Here is a 15,405-nt window from a genome sequence, read left to right as displayed (position 1 = left end):
CAGGTACCTGGCTAGGGTATGTGTGTGTGTGTGTGTGTACAGCTATGAAGCAATTCCTTTAGCAAGACCTCCTGATTCTGAGGACTCCGGGTCTGCGTCACTGATCTTGCAAAGCAGACAGTAAAGGAGACATAATTAGTAACCAGTTAACAGTTAATAACCATTTTCTTTCAGCACTCACAACCCAGACAAACACAAGTCTGTATCAGTGAATGTCAACTTACTGTATTTAGAGAATGGCCAACAAGGTGAGTACTGATGTAGCCAATAACTTGGATCATCTCTAGCATCAAGTCAAACTATCTCCAACATGCACAAACCATAAAAAAACATTTCAACTGCAGGTTTGTTCACATCTTTGAGAGATTATTGCTGTAATTGACTGAACTGTAGGAGCTTCTGTTTGGGTCGTTTTCATGTGTGAGCGTCTTCATCCTTCCAGCGACAGCAGCAAACTCACAGGGAGCCCCCCCCCCCCCCCCCCCCCCAAACCCGGCAGATAAGCGCACCAGACATTAGCGGGTTCCTCCTTCAGACCTATTCCAAGAATTCAAACACCAATTTGTTCTGCAAATAGCCCATTCAATTTGTGCCAGTGAGGGAGAGAGAGCGAGGGAGGGGGAGAGAGAGAGAGGGAGAGGGAGAGAGAGGAGGAGAGAGTGAGAGAGAGGGAGGGAGAGACGACGCCTCTCAGCTGTAATTGAATCATCAACGGGACATTTTCCTGTATTTCTGTTGGGTGTTAGAGTGATAAATAGAACAAAGTAATTTGAGCAGACAGACAGGATACCTCATTTTGTGTGTCTCACTGACTGCGTCGCTGATCAGGCCTTCGTCGCGGCAGCTTGGTTCACGTCACTGACATCACTGACTAACCCTGCAGCAAAAAGCAAGGAGGCGCCTGTTGGTGTTAAAGCTATGGTCTGTAATTATGGTATTTGTTGGAATCTTCTTTCACATCTTGATCAATAAAGTTGTCCAAAACGTGTCTGTAGCCTTCACTATACTGTAAAAAAACATAACTACATGTTGCCGTGGCAACTGTGTGCTTGCAGAGCGTGACCAGAGTTTTGTTGACAATCCGCAGTCGTACACTGCTGAAGCATAGACGATAGCTAGCAGCTAGCACCGTGCGGTCACCATGGCATGGCTGCCTTAAACTGTGGTGACGTTGTTTAATATGTGACACACAAACTAGTGACGAGTAACGCCGTTCTTTTAGGTGTGATGCATCATTATCAGTTCATTAAAAAAGATTTGTTCAGCGCTTTCTGCAAGACTGGAGCACAGACTCCATCTGACACGGTTACTGAGACGGAGGTACGACTCACGATCGCCGGCTATCGCTAAATACACCAGACGCCTCTGTTAAATATTGAGATTTTAGAGATTTTCTTGCTAAATGTTGGAGATTAACACGTTTTTGGGATTTTTAAGTCTTTTTAACTGATCTATAACTCGGCATTTTTCGGTTTGATTCTCGTGTCGGACGTCACAGTGACGACACTGTCAATCTGTGGCCGGCAGTCTGTTCACGTCACATTTTAGTATTGGCGCAGCTCACTTGGAACCCCGTCAGAGCAGGTACCAGATACTAACCCCAATGGAAAAGCAAACCAAACGAGTAGAGTCCAGTCAAACAGAGCCGCGCAAGAACTGTATAATGGAAAAGGAAAAATGGAAAACCCCAACTTTAATACTTCTTTATCCTCAGCGTTAGAGCTGAAAAGCTGACAGGACCTTTTGTCTGTACTTAACTTAGATTTGTTGTGTATCCATACACTTTCAGAAGATGTGCACGTATATGGATTAATGTCCATATGATGGTTGGGGTGGAAAGAAAGGAGCTTATGTTAAAGATGTTGTAAAGCAGAGGGGTTAACTGGATGTCCGCTAGCAAGTCATGATAACATGGCAGTAAAAGAGAGTTTCTGTGCAGGCAATGACTGAGGGCAAAGTATTACCAACAGTGCGTTCCATTTGTAGTTGGAATCCGGAATTTTCCAGTTCCTAACACCGATTTTCCAACTTGGAAATTGGGCGCAACCTAACGTACCCTGAGTCAGGATTCCAAAATTCCTGCCACCATACAAAGACTACTACCTTTAACATAGTGCTGTTTAATATTTAACTGTCGAGATGTTGCTAAGCTGTGCGAGTGCGCAAAATACCATGTAGAGTGATGTCATTCCCAGTTCTGACTTCCGATATAAAGGGGATGCAGATTTACCTCAATGACAGAACTTCTTAAACAAAGCGGCGGTCGACCGGCCACACCTGAGCTAACGAAACAAACAAAAAACAACCTGAACTATGCAACAAAACTAACAAAATAAACAAAATAAAAGCCAAAACCATGAATTTGAAGCTTTACAATGAAATTTACTGAGGCTTTTAAAACTTACATTTTTTTTATTAATTAAATACACCATACTGGAGCAAATGTCTTGGAAAATATCACAAATAAATTTCTCTTTCATTCAGCATTTATATGTTGATGGTCTCTACATTACTGACTATGAGCAGATTTCTTCAGTTTGCCATGGGTTCAGGTTTTAAAAGAGGAAGGAGGAGGAGGAGGAGGAGGAGGGGGAGGGGGAGGAGCTGAGTGCGGAGAGGTTGTATGGTACGGTAGCCACGCCTGGACAACGACATTTACATGCATACTGTACATACATGGTAGTTTTACAAATACACCAAAGAGAGTGTTCATGATTTGTTTTCCACAAAAAGCCACTGATTTTTCTGAAACCCCCGTGTTTTCTACTGTACATACACCGAAAAGAAAAGAAAAATCCCCTCTGACAACACTTAAAATATATAAAGTGGAAACACTATGTTGTTGGGAGATGAGGATAGAAAAAGGAAGAGAGGAAAAATGAAAAGGTCCCGGTTTTCCCCCCAAAATGTCTTTTAACAAATTTGCAGAGTTGAAAAGTCTGGATTTCTTTAGCCTCATTAGTCTTTTCTTTGTCCCCATTCCCTCGCTTCAGTCACAACATCCTCTTTGTGTGATCTTTTTGTTTTCTCTTCCTGAAGAGTTCCACCTGGTTTCGTTCCGATCAGTCTCCGGGCTTTTTTTTCTTTTTATTCCAAGGTCGTGTGGAGTCCTCAGCGCTTTTATTCAGGTGCGGCTAAGTGCAAAGTATCCACCCGTACGTGGGGGAACGCCGAGGTCGGAGGCCGAGCGCCGGGGGTTTCTGGGTTTACAGAAATGAAAGTCGAGTCACTGGTACGATGAGGAGTAGAGGATTTCCTTTTGTGGGAGCACAGCTGAAAGGCCGGGGCGTCGCTGATTCACACGGTCTTGGGTGACGATGAGTGAGGGGCTTAAATGAAGGCACGCGTCCTGCTTCCTGCACAGCTCCTGCTTAACACACCTGAGGACAGAGAACACAAAGAAATATAGTTAGATTTCAAAGTCTAGTGCAGAAGTTTTACATGTAAGAAAAACATTCAAACCATTGTCAAATGAGACACAGACAGCAGCAATTCTTGCGCTAATGAGGCAAGACACAGATTATGACTGACAACACAAAACAAGTTTGAGAATTCCACTGCTTCAAAACTGGTCATTGAGCAGTTTCTTGTCCCCGCCCACCCCTGCACTGCTGCCGTACACACACACACACACACACACAACCAAACAGACCCTCGGTCAGGTCTGATTGTAACTCATGCTACTTTGTTTCCCAAACAGAAACCAAAAGTCACCAAAAGTTACGCACTGCAGGTTTGAAACCTGTCATTAAAACCATCAGATGAGAAAATATTATGGTGACTTCCATTTGATTTTTGTGATACAAGTCACTATGGGTCTTTTACTCTAAACAATTAACTGTATTATAGATTTGAAAAGTGATGGAGCATCATACATCGTATGCTAATGAAAGAATGAGAAATTAATTGTATACAACAAAAACAGTTAACTTATTACCAGGAAAACTGTCTTTTACAGGCCCAATAATGTATAATTATCAAACATATAATAATATAAAGGAACGATTTGCAAATTTCACTGGCGTTTTGTTTAGAAAGTGATAGATTTTTCAGTCCTACAAACACAAAAGAACGTTTGACTGTGATAAAACAACGTTCCGCCACCAGTGTTTAATTTATTGATCAGCCGCGCTTTAAAAACCATCTGCTGTCCTATTAACTTTGCCTTAACTTAAAAGTGCATCCACGAAGCGATTCCCTATAATTAGAACGTCGCTCTAACAGAAACTGCAGGAGGTGATTGTGTGAAACCGAAAGATGCAGGAGGAGTAAAGACAATTATCTGTCTGCTCCACCACCATCCAACTTTTTCATCTCTCTTGTTTTCTGGCTTTCTTCTCCTCCATGTTTCTAAGGGGCGATTTACTTTTCCCTTCATCCCTCAAATCACTAGGAGGCTTCAGTCTATTAGTAATTGCATGCTCCTACTTGGGGGCTAATTAAAGTGACTGACGCTGGGAGGGTCTCACTCCCCTGGGTCAACGCAGCTCGGTATGAGAGAGGTAATTTGTCTGTTCTGAACAAAGAGATTAGGAAGAAGCTGAGAAGAAAGTCTAATAAATGAGCATCAAATATCTGGCACCACCAACGCACACGACTCCAATTATGTCACGGGAAAATTACACATAATCCAAACGGTGGTCACAGCATTAAAATTGGTTTCTGCAGCTGCTTCGTTTACGTTGGTGGAGGCTACAAATGAAAAGACGATCATTCACTTTGACGCCGTCGTGCTTTGCTTTGTTTGTGTTGTACAGCAAACAGAAAAGATACAAAATAAATCTAAATAAATACATAAATGTGCAGAAGTGATGAAATTAAAGAGGTTTCTTGAATGCATCTCAAAGTGTCTCTCGTTAGCTCAGTATACTATGAACCCTGCATTACTTCCACTAGCTCTCATGCACTGGAGTTTTGAATATTCAAATATTTGACGAATAATACCATTGAATATACGAAAAGCATTTTTGCTACAAATACCCATCTCTAATAGAAGTGGAGAAACTTCCCAAGCAGCAGCTGTTGCACTAGCTAATCTAATCACTTCAATATCTTTACCTCCAAACACATCATAAACTGACAAAAGACAAGGCTGTTCTCCAATTGTGGATGTGAATGCACAAAACAACGCTGGACACAATGTCACTGTTGCTTTAGCAACATTAGCAAGTCTTGCTATGAAGTCAGCTATGACAAGCCTCAGATAAGATTAAACCCAGTTCAAATTAGAAAATAGCTCTGCCCATATTTAATAAATGGTTGTTGCCTTTTCCGAAAATCAATCAAGAGACACCCTGTTCCTTCCAAAGACACACCAATGTGATATGAATTACAAATGTACTAGTCTCTAGTTTAAGGCTTCGCTTACAGCACCCTTGTCTGGAACACATGGTTTTACTTCACATGGTCTGATGCTCTTCTAAGCTCTATACTTTGAACTTTAGGCCTATCGGTCCAAAACCTAAAAAATCTGAAAAGGATTTTTATCAGATAACAATTTGATACATAATTGAAAACCCAGTAGCATTAAGAGTTAGTGTTAGTATGTTAGTTTCTTGACTAAGTGATAAGTGACTCAGCACACCTGTGTTATCAGCTTGGTTATTTAAACAAGTCTAAAAAGCCACGGATACATATAATATCAGCAGAAACCCAAGGTTGTGATATTGAGACACACAGACACAAATAAATGGTACTGAGCGATGCCTAGTTTTCAGGGCCATTTTCTACAGAACTGAGTCACAATGAAAACTTTGGTAAACGTTAGCCGTGCTGTTTTTTCCTATTTTCTTATTTTTCCACCTTTTGAATCATTAAACAATGAATTGATTCAATCTGTTGGCCACTGATAATGATTGTGAGGAGCTAAATACACCAGAAAGACATATATATATATATATATATATATATATATATATATATATATATATATATATATATATATATAAATGTATATATAAATGTGTATATATATATATATATATATATATATATACATACATATACATATGTGTGTGTGTATATATATATACACATATATACATTTATTTATATATATATATAAATAAATGTATATATGTGTATATATATATATATATATATATATATATATATATATACATATACATACGTACATACATACATACATACATACATACATATACATATGAGTACATACATATGTACTCAAGCTAATGAATTGAGTAGTTGTTGCAGTTTTTTGTTTTTTTTAAGTATTGTAACCTTGACAATATGGATTTAGCATCAGTAAAAGGCTCCTCATTATCCCACTGTATGCATGTACGTGTTCCCGGTCGTCCGACTTTGGCTTTAGCAGAAGCAACGAGAGTGTTGGTGTGATGGAGTATGTCAGTGGCGGAGTAATTCTCCTGCAGATAACAGGAGCATCCTGAGACTGCTCCCGCTGAGCGATGTGTCTCTGTTTATTTAATAATTCTCTCTCTGCTATAATTAAAGCACCGGGGCCAATATTCAGATTGCATTTTAGCATCAATAATTCAGCAGTTTTCACTACAATTGATGTTAACGCATAAATAAACAATGAGAGCCTCATATTTACTACGCCAGCCATTGCTACAAGAGACGCTCGGGGTTGAGGGGGAGGGAGGGGAGCGAGGACTTAAACAGACATTTAAAATTAAGCTAGATAATGCAATAGCTTTCAATTTGAATGTGAGCAGCTCTAAGAGCTCTAAGAGCTGATTTGTAAAAGTGACAAGCTCTTAAAAGGCCTGTGACATGGAGGAAGGGGGGGGCTTAATGGAGTCCTACCTCTCCTCCACTCACAAAACCACTCAAGGTGAAATGCATGCTCCCCAACAACATAATTCCTCTTTCAGTCAGACTGTGACACACTCCAATCACCTCCCATATCTCTGTGTGCGCAGACGAGGTATCAATAAAGCTCCTTGTTGTGAGGCAAAGATGATTATATCTGCTGCGGGCAGAGCGACGCCATCCTGAAGAATGAAGTTATCCTTTGTATATGATTAGGCCTTCTGTTTTGCTTTCACCGGAGGCATCAAGATGAAATCTGGGGGGGAAAGCCATGGTGACGGCTTTCATGATGGAGCGACTGCCTCCGCCCGCCATCTGTGTTCAAGCTCGGCTCCCGTTTTTGTCGGCCTTGGAGTAATAACTTAGCGCAGGTGAACAGTCAAATACAGTTTTAAAAGGGCTTTATGTCAGGAATTTATTATATGAAGTTATAAAGTGACCATGATATGTCACCAGAGATTAACAGAACAAATGGAAGTGCTGTTGCAACCAGTTTATTCACCATTACATTGTCACGTATGGGCCGCAAACTCTGTTCATGTTTTGGTGCTTTGTTCTGTTGCTCCACCCACCACCACCACCATCACCAATAATACACAGCACTTAAAGCTCCGGTAGCTGACGACACACAACCAAGCTAACGCCCTCTGGCAGGAAATGACACTGTTCAATAGACATGGACTAGACAACATAAAAATCAGGCAATATGTCAGACAACTCGTCTCTTTGCCAGCTGTTCCCATCATAAAAGTGAAGATGGTGGATAGCCGTCGTACTCTGGGATGCCAAAACAGTCAGAGACAGGCTAACGGGCTAACGGGCTAACGGGCTAACAGGAGAGCATTTTACCGCCTCCCCACAGAGGTAGAGGCGTCGGACGTGAATCACTGCTGTAAAACGTGCTCACAGCGAGGATTTCCTGGTTAGTCTGCACAGCAACATGAACACAGCAGTTATTTACAAAAAGACTGTCCGTTGCTATTGCTAAAGGTATGCTAATGCGAGACAAACCCTTCCAGGTACAACAACGCTATCTTTCGTCTGTAGACGCCACAATTAAACGTTTGTCACAAAGCCAAATTCTCTTTTAGGGTCTTGTTAACTTTTAGTGACTCTCTGGAGTGAGATGAAGGGAAGTGAAGTGTGAAGATGTCAGGATACTGCAGGTCTGCTCTGATAAATTGGTTCATTTTTGCTGCATCTTAGTCACCTTTACAAAAGCTGCCTCGAAAACAGCATGAACTTGAAATGCCTAATGTTACCAAATCTAAAAAGCCCCACTACCCCTCTCCAAAACATCTCAACCAGAAGAGAAGAACAACAGGTTTGCAGTGGAGATGCGTGGAAATATAGATGACTGCAAGCAGAGAGGAAGTTTAACACGGATGGTGGTTAGGTTAGATAGCGCTCTCTCTCTCTCTCTCTCTCTCTCTCTCTCTCTCTCTATACTTAAATAGATATTTGGCTTTTTAATGTTTTTATTGTCACATTATCATCTCATCATGTATGAGTTGCCTGCTGCTGACACACTTTAACTTTAAAACTCCGCCTGTTGCAAACAGGTCAAAATTAAATAAACAGGTTCAATGTTTCTAAAAATCAAACAGAAGGTGTGTTAGTTATGTATGTGTATGTGTACGTGTACGTGTACGAACACAATTCTGTGCAATTCTGGATATAAGTGCAGCTGTTTTGGAAACCTTCAGTGACTGGCAGCCTACTTGTCTCTGTAAAGTGTCCTTGAGTGTTTTAAAAGGCGCTTATGAATAAAATGTGTTATAATTATTATTATTATTATTATTCCTTAAACCAGGAACCCTCCAGTTAGAAGCCAAGTTCCCTTTGTGCTTGTAGACAGGTTTCCCCATGTTTCACTCACTTCCTGTGAGTGGCAGTCTGGGGCTGTTTTCAATGTTAAAGGTGGCTGTGGTATACATTTTACATACAGCAGTGTCAGACTTGTATTAATGGAGACAGCACTATCAAAGGTCTGGCTTGGGGTGGAAAATAAATTCAAGATGAGTCAAAAATATGTATCAGCCCGTAACAAATTTGAGCAAGAGGACAACAAAACACACACACACACACACACAATCTCTTTCTTTAAGTGTTTTGTGCTGACGGTTAATACAGATCTTCTGAGCGCATGTCCTCCAACAAGAATGATGGAAAAATCCATTGGCTGTCTAAAAATAAAATTCATCTGTGCCGTGTAAGATTTAATATCTGCCGCATGCCTCGCAGTGCAGCTGAGCCGACGGCATCGATATAAACAGAGTGAAAAATGTTGGTGTGAATATTACAGATGTTTTTCTTTTCCCGCTAATGACTCCCGACTGACTGATGACTAGCTTTTACCGACTTGTTCTCTACTTTCAAGTCATCACAAAGAGCCTCAACCCTCCTTCGCCAGGTTTCAGTGATGCTGATAGTGTGTAGGGTGGAAGTCGTACCTTCTGGTCAGGCAGTAGCGGGTTCGTCTGCAGTGAACTCAAATGGCCGTTGATGAGCGCTGTGGGTCGGTCGTGTTCACAGAACAGGCTGCCGTTGATGTAGTGGAACCGGTCTCCTGGGACAAGCCGGTTCCGGCAGGTGGAACATGTGAAACACTGCAGGACAGAGAGGGAAGGCGAGATGTAATTACATCTGAGGGTAAATGCACATGTTCATGTTCATGTTCATGTTGCTGCAGATGCTCGACTGGTTCAAGCTGTTAAACACTGGGACGGTACGATTTTGTGTTTTTTGTGTTACGGATCCTGACATCACGGTCATGAGTTCCTACCAACATCAGTCCAATATACTCCCCATTTACAAAATGACTATACAAATACTTGTTTGGATCACATTGTATTTGAGTTCTTTCTATTTCCAATATCCAGTGAGTTTGAGCCGTACAAGACCAATAAGGTACTTCACTCTCTCTGTAATGACAGAAGCAGTTTCACCTGTGAAAAATAAGCACTTCATTCTCAGTTTCAACCTTAAGATTCAACCTCATAGACATAGGTTGAAAGGCGGGGTGCACCCACGACAGGTCGAAGTTATAATAGCGTTTGTTATCAATTATGTATCGGGATACGCATCATATCGCCATATTCTGACCAATAAGCTGTATTATCCATTACGACAGACACATGTTGCCTAGCCCAGCTTTAATCACAACACAGAGGACAGATGAAAAGGTTTGATTGACATTATTGTTACTTCGTCCAGATGAAAGCTTTTACCTTGAGGTGGTACACGTTGCCCTGTGCCCTCATCACCAGTTCGCTGGCTGGAATGGACTGACCACAGGCGCTGCAAGCTCCGCTGTTTCCGAATAACCTGAAAGAAAGTGACAGTGGAGGAGAGAGCGTTACTGCGGCGTAAGTGGCAACCAGTCCTGACTTCAACTTTTAAACTCCCCTTTTGATGCCTTGAGATTGATGATTTGGCCGGAGCCAGGTTGACGTTCTGCGACCCGGAAATTCACAGGCCCCTACTGGACCATATCAACTGTCAATCAAATAAGTGTCATGCTTTATTGTCCACTATTGTCCTCTAAATCAATTTGTAACCACTTGTTAACAGTCTTGTACATTTCCCTTGAAACTGCATATTTAATATTTCATATATAAGTGTCAAATCCCCCCCCCCACACACACACACACACACGATTACTGTATTATTTTGTATTTCTTATTTTTTTTTTCTTTTCTCTGTCTGTCAAATTATTGACTCTCAGAGTTTTACACAAGAACTCCTATGTGCTTTTGTCTGTTCATGCACAAATTTGCAAATTACTTTATCATATTGTGTTAAAGAAGACCTGAGACTGGAGACCATCGACTGCTGGGGAAAATGTTTACCGACATTATAAATCAAGGGAGAAGTAGAAGTTCATTTTCCCATAGGCTTCCATTCAAATTCAGTTACTTTCACAACCAGTAGAGTCATCACCTGTTGGCTATTTAATATACTCAGCCAGCAAACCACAAGAGTCATTTATGGCCACTTCTTATACAGTCTATAGCCCTATTCGGATTAGTTTTACATGGAGAGGTTGGTTAAAGTAAGAATTACCAGAGCTTCTCAGTGATTTTAGTCCTATCTGAATGTGCCATGTCAGTAACCATGACCGCACGATGTCAGTAAAGTTTACCTTGGGTGAAAAGGTCAGGAAAAAGGACCCCAGATAATACTGATCCCGTGTGAATAGACCAGCAGTAAATATGTGCGTAAATATTCACTCATATACTGTTTACAAGTAGTTTTCCACAGATGTTCAAGCATGGAGACACTTGAAGCATTCCGTCCACACTAGGCAGACACCATTCTGAACCATCCGGTGCAAATTGGCCATTAATATAAGAGACGTCCTGTGGTAATTTCACATTACTCCACGTATCCATGTAAAACTAATCCTGTCCGAATAGTGCTCACGGTTGTAACCACTGTATAGACTCAGCCTGGTGTCACAGACAGTGGCGTCCTCACGTCTGTGTGTGTGTGTGTGTGTGTGTGTGTGTGACTGAATGAAAACTGTATTCGGTGCCAAATGCACTGCTCCTCCGGCTCCATTTAAAAAACACAGCACACAGATGAATCCTGCAGCACTCACTGAAACTGCATATTACTTCTGGTGCACACATTTTTTCACAACCTAATAATAACCTGGAACATAAGCAATCAGGACCTAAGAGGATTTGATTGTGCGTCCAGGTGGAGACATAGTGTTTTTGCCATTAGGACTCCGGCGAACGCTCCGTCAGTGCCGTGTTTCCATTAGAAGCCCGTAGCTACTCGGTTTGATATATAATGTGCATGGGTTAACCTTTTCAATCATGGTGTCAACACTTTAGATTTGCTTCTGCTCATCTCTTTCGTCCCTAACCTTCTCCCTCTCTCCCTCTCTCTCTTTCCCTCCTCTTGATAATGAAATGCTTGCTCCAGCTTCCCTTCTATCTTCCTTCTGAGTCCACAATTTAGATTACTTCATCTCGGTGAGCAGCAAACTGAATGAAATTTCGATTTGAGCAGAAAGTAATTTACTGGGATCTGGACCCATTTGTCATCATATCTCACCGGGTGTTTGCTCTATCACTGCACTTTTCCTAAGCAATCAAATAAGACCACGGCATCTGACATGCTCCGGAGAGAAGGGGAGAGAGGGATGGAAAAAGAAAGGGATAGGGAGGGGAGGAGGGAAGGGTGTGTAACACTGATGTGTGTGTGTGTGTGTGTGTGTGTGCGTGTGCGCATCAGATAAAGTTGTTTGGCTGAGAAAGAAAATAACAAGAGAAAAGAACAAGAGGCTGAGTACTTTTAAAAAAAAGATATTTAAGGGTGTAATTTGCAGCTAAATAATTAGTTGTTTGAACATTGCAATTAGAAATTCACAAAGGCTGCAGTTTCGATGTTCTTTCTTTATGTTCTAAAACAACTCCATGAAAAAATGATTTGTAAGAAATCATTTGTATCTTTAAGTTCTCATCATCACAGCATAGACGTTAAAATATTGAAGATTTCTCGCGCGGTAATACTTAACCTTTTAATTAAAAAAAAAACACAGCAAATATTGAATGAATTAATATCTCATTTAACTTAACTTTAAATAAATGAAAACAATCGCAACTCAAATGAAAATATGTCAAAAAATAACTGCTTATTGTACCCGAAATCATTAAAACTTATAATAATATAAGTAAAACTTATAATATGAATCAGTATTCGATGATGAAGTGAAAGAAACAAATATATTATTAAAATGCAGACAAGAGTGCTATGAACCGGTCGATGTCCCATCTTTTATTCCCTATGATTGCCAAGACTTTAAATCTCTCTTCACTCTCAAGTCCAAATGATTTGGCTGAAGCACTTAAAACATTAACAATATGAAAAATGCTTCACACATAATAGGTGTCGAGTTTTTCGTCTAACTGTGACTAAGTAAACACAATAACAGGTCGCTCTTTCTAAAATAAGTCATGTTCTTCACTGTGAACCTGTGCTCGATTACCTTTGTCATCAAATGGGAAATACATGGGATTCTCTGGTCATTCATAAAATATCTATTTGAAGATAAGCAGTGATACATTTTATTAGTTTCTACTTCTGAACAACACATCACACTCTGGGGACTCGAAACATTCACAGAAACTTAAAAAACTTTGCCCAGAATTCGGAATCCCAACAATACTGAAACTATTTTCTGGGACTTAACAATTTACGAGGGTCCTTGAACGCATTTTGTACGATCTCTTCAATGTGAATATTGGTTTGGGCAAAGCTAAGTGACTGTCAAATAGCATTTGTGCTCAAAATGTCCATTCCTACTAGATACATAATGAATGTCCTCTAACGGAACTCAAATGTAAATAAATGCTTCCAGTGCACTGACCACAACCTGTGCGGTTGTTGAAATATGTAAACAAACAAACAAACAAACAAACAAGCTAGAGCTCTGTGCAAAAGGAAACACAGAAATGGTTTTGAATGAGACAGACGAGGAGGAGGAGGAGGAGGAGGAGGAGGAGGCAGAAGCAAATTTTGTCTTGGCATCATTTGGAAAGGCTCCATCAAAACTCAATTTCAGAAACTAATTAACTGGACTGTCGTCACAACACTGCCAATTCTCAGCTCTCACTGGGACAAACACGACACTGGGAGTGAACATACTGTATAGGCCGTGCTTTTACAATCCAGCCTGCATATATATATCTCTATATATATATATATATATATATATATATATATATATATATATATCTATATATATATATAGATATATATACACACACATATGTGTGTGTGTGTGACTGCATTTCAAAACTTTGCTAAAATGTCAAACACATTTGCTAAGTTCAGTTCTCCAGGAGTTTCCAGAGAGGCGACGACACAAAGACAGGAGGTTTTTTTTAATTCACCACAGCCTCTATTGTTTCACCACAGTGTGGAAGCTTCACCTAAGTTGATTATTTTCTTTTTAAACCCGAGCACAGCCTCTTGATAGTATTTGATTTAAGGAGCCAAAGCCTTTAGGTGCTCAATTAAGCTGCTATATCGGTTTGAACTTGGGCTCTAATGGCCTCCTCTGCCAGTGAACTACAGCGCAGAGGTGAAGTAGACACCCAGGGTCAGTATAATTAAGGCCAAGGGACTCTTTAATTGCAATGACACATCCGGTTTTTGCTTTTCTGCTCCTAAAGAAAAGTAGGAAAAAAACAAAAAAAAAACAGTGGCTCTTTGTGGAGAACGGATTTATCCTGATTTATCTTCCCTCGCGGATGTGGAAGAACTAACACGTTTGATGAAATTAAAACAACAAAAACAAATAAAAGAACACGCACGCACATTTAGAACTGTCTGTTTCCATGTAGCCGACGACTATTGGATTTAATTTCAGCGCTGACTGCCAGGTGAAATATAGCGTGGCTCGCTGCTGGAGCTGTCTGGTAAACGCAGACCTCGTTTCGCCAAGGCCTTTTGAGTAGGGTAAAATTACCCCCACAACAATGATTTCTGCAACACAGTCCATTAAAAATGCCTCTCTACATCAGCAGCCAAAGCACCTTAAAAGCACTAGGCCATATTGATACTGAAGCGGGAGCTTTGCATAATGGCAAGAGCTGCATTAGAGAGAGAGAGGGGGGGGGGGGGGGGGCATGGACAGGGAGGGACAGGGACTGGAGATTGCAAGGATGAGGGGAGGGCATGTGTGTGTGTCTCTGTGCATGTGTTTTAGGGGGGGAGGGGAGGTGAGGGTGCGGTGGTGGTGGTGGTGGTGGTGGGGGGGGATCAGCCAAATTACACTTGGTTAATTCAGAGTAACAGATCTGGCCCCAAGTGAATTGAAGGCCTTGAATTAATTCTGTTATGACAAATCAAGATAAACGTTTCCCCTAAATTGCATGCGATTTAATTAATTTCTGAGATCACAGGTTTTTTTTCCTTCCTTCCTCGGCCTAATAGTTCACATTCTCTCTCGTGCTGTCATAGTGCTTGAGTGGGCAGACTTCAAAGTGATATTAAATAACTATTAGATTTACCTCACACATTCTATTGGAAAAGTGCCATTTAATTACCTAGGCTTATTCAATTAAGGGGGGGGGGGGCATTCTCCCTCAATCCAGCAGCCACAAGTAAATGAATTCTCCCCCTCCAACCAGCGGCACACGGAAACAATATCTACCACCTCCTGCTTCTTAAAAGCACCATCATCCTGTGACACAAAATGGTCTTGAAAGCTTTTGTTTGTGTGAAAAAACAAAGCTGTTGTTGTTTGTGCTGCTCTTGTGTGTGATTGATGGGTCAGAGGGACGGACGGACGGACGGACGGATGAACATCCCATTGCAGCTGCTGGTGTAACGGATTCTGAGTCACACTAAAATAATATTAACGCGTATTGAATTGATTAATTGGTCAATATGTATAAATAAGCATCTGAGCCGATGGTAACACAACTGATATGCATGTTAGTTTGCATAGATCGTAAGCATCGATGATGACGCTGTGGACGTCAGGCGATGACATGTGACCTTGTGCTGTGCTGTTTGTAGGAAGGAAACTCAAACTCACTGCATCACAGATCAAGAAAAAGAAAAAGAGAATATCTAATACAGTTT

At 40.9% G+C, this 15,405-nt stretch overlaps 1 protein-coding gene across 1 annotated transcript in view; it reads right to left on the bottom strand.

Annotated features, from left to right (window-relative positions):
* Nucleotides 1–2,379: 2,379 nt before the first annotated feature.
* lmo4b (LIM domain only 4b) overlaps nt 2,380–15,405 on the bottom strand; it is a 19,113-nt gene continuing 6,087 nt past the window's right edge. Inside the window, exons 3-5 of the mRNA XM_058639316.1 lie at nt 10,029–10,125; nt 9,252–9,407; nt 2,380–3,380 (exon numbers count right to left, since the gene is read on the bottom strand). Of these exons, the coding sequence (XP_058495299.1) occupies nt 3,372–3,380; nt 9,252–9,407; nt 10,029–10,125 (262 nt within the window). The 3' untranslated portion in view covers nt 2,380–3,371. The remainder of the gene's footprint in view (nt 3,381–9,251; nt 9,408–10,028; nt 10,126–15,405) is intronic.

Source organism: Solea solea, chromosome 9, assembly GCF_958295425.1.
Source record: "Solea solea chromosome 9, fSolSol10.1, whole genome shotgun sequence".
NCBI lineage: Eukaryota > Metazoa > Chordata > Actinopteri > Pleuronectiformes > Soleidae > Solea > Solea solea.
The sequence above is the reverse complement of the archived record's forward strand: the minus strand, read 5'-3'. Positions and strand labels throughout refer to the sequence as shown.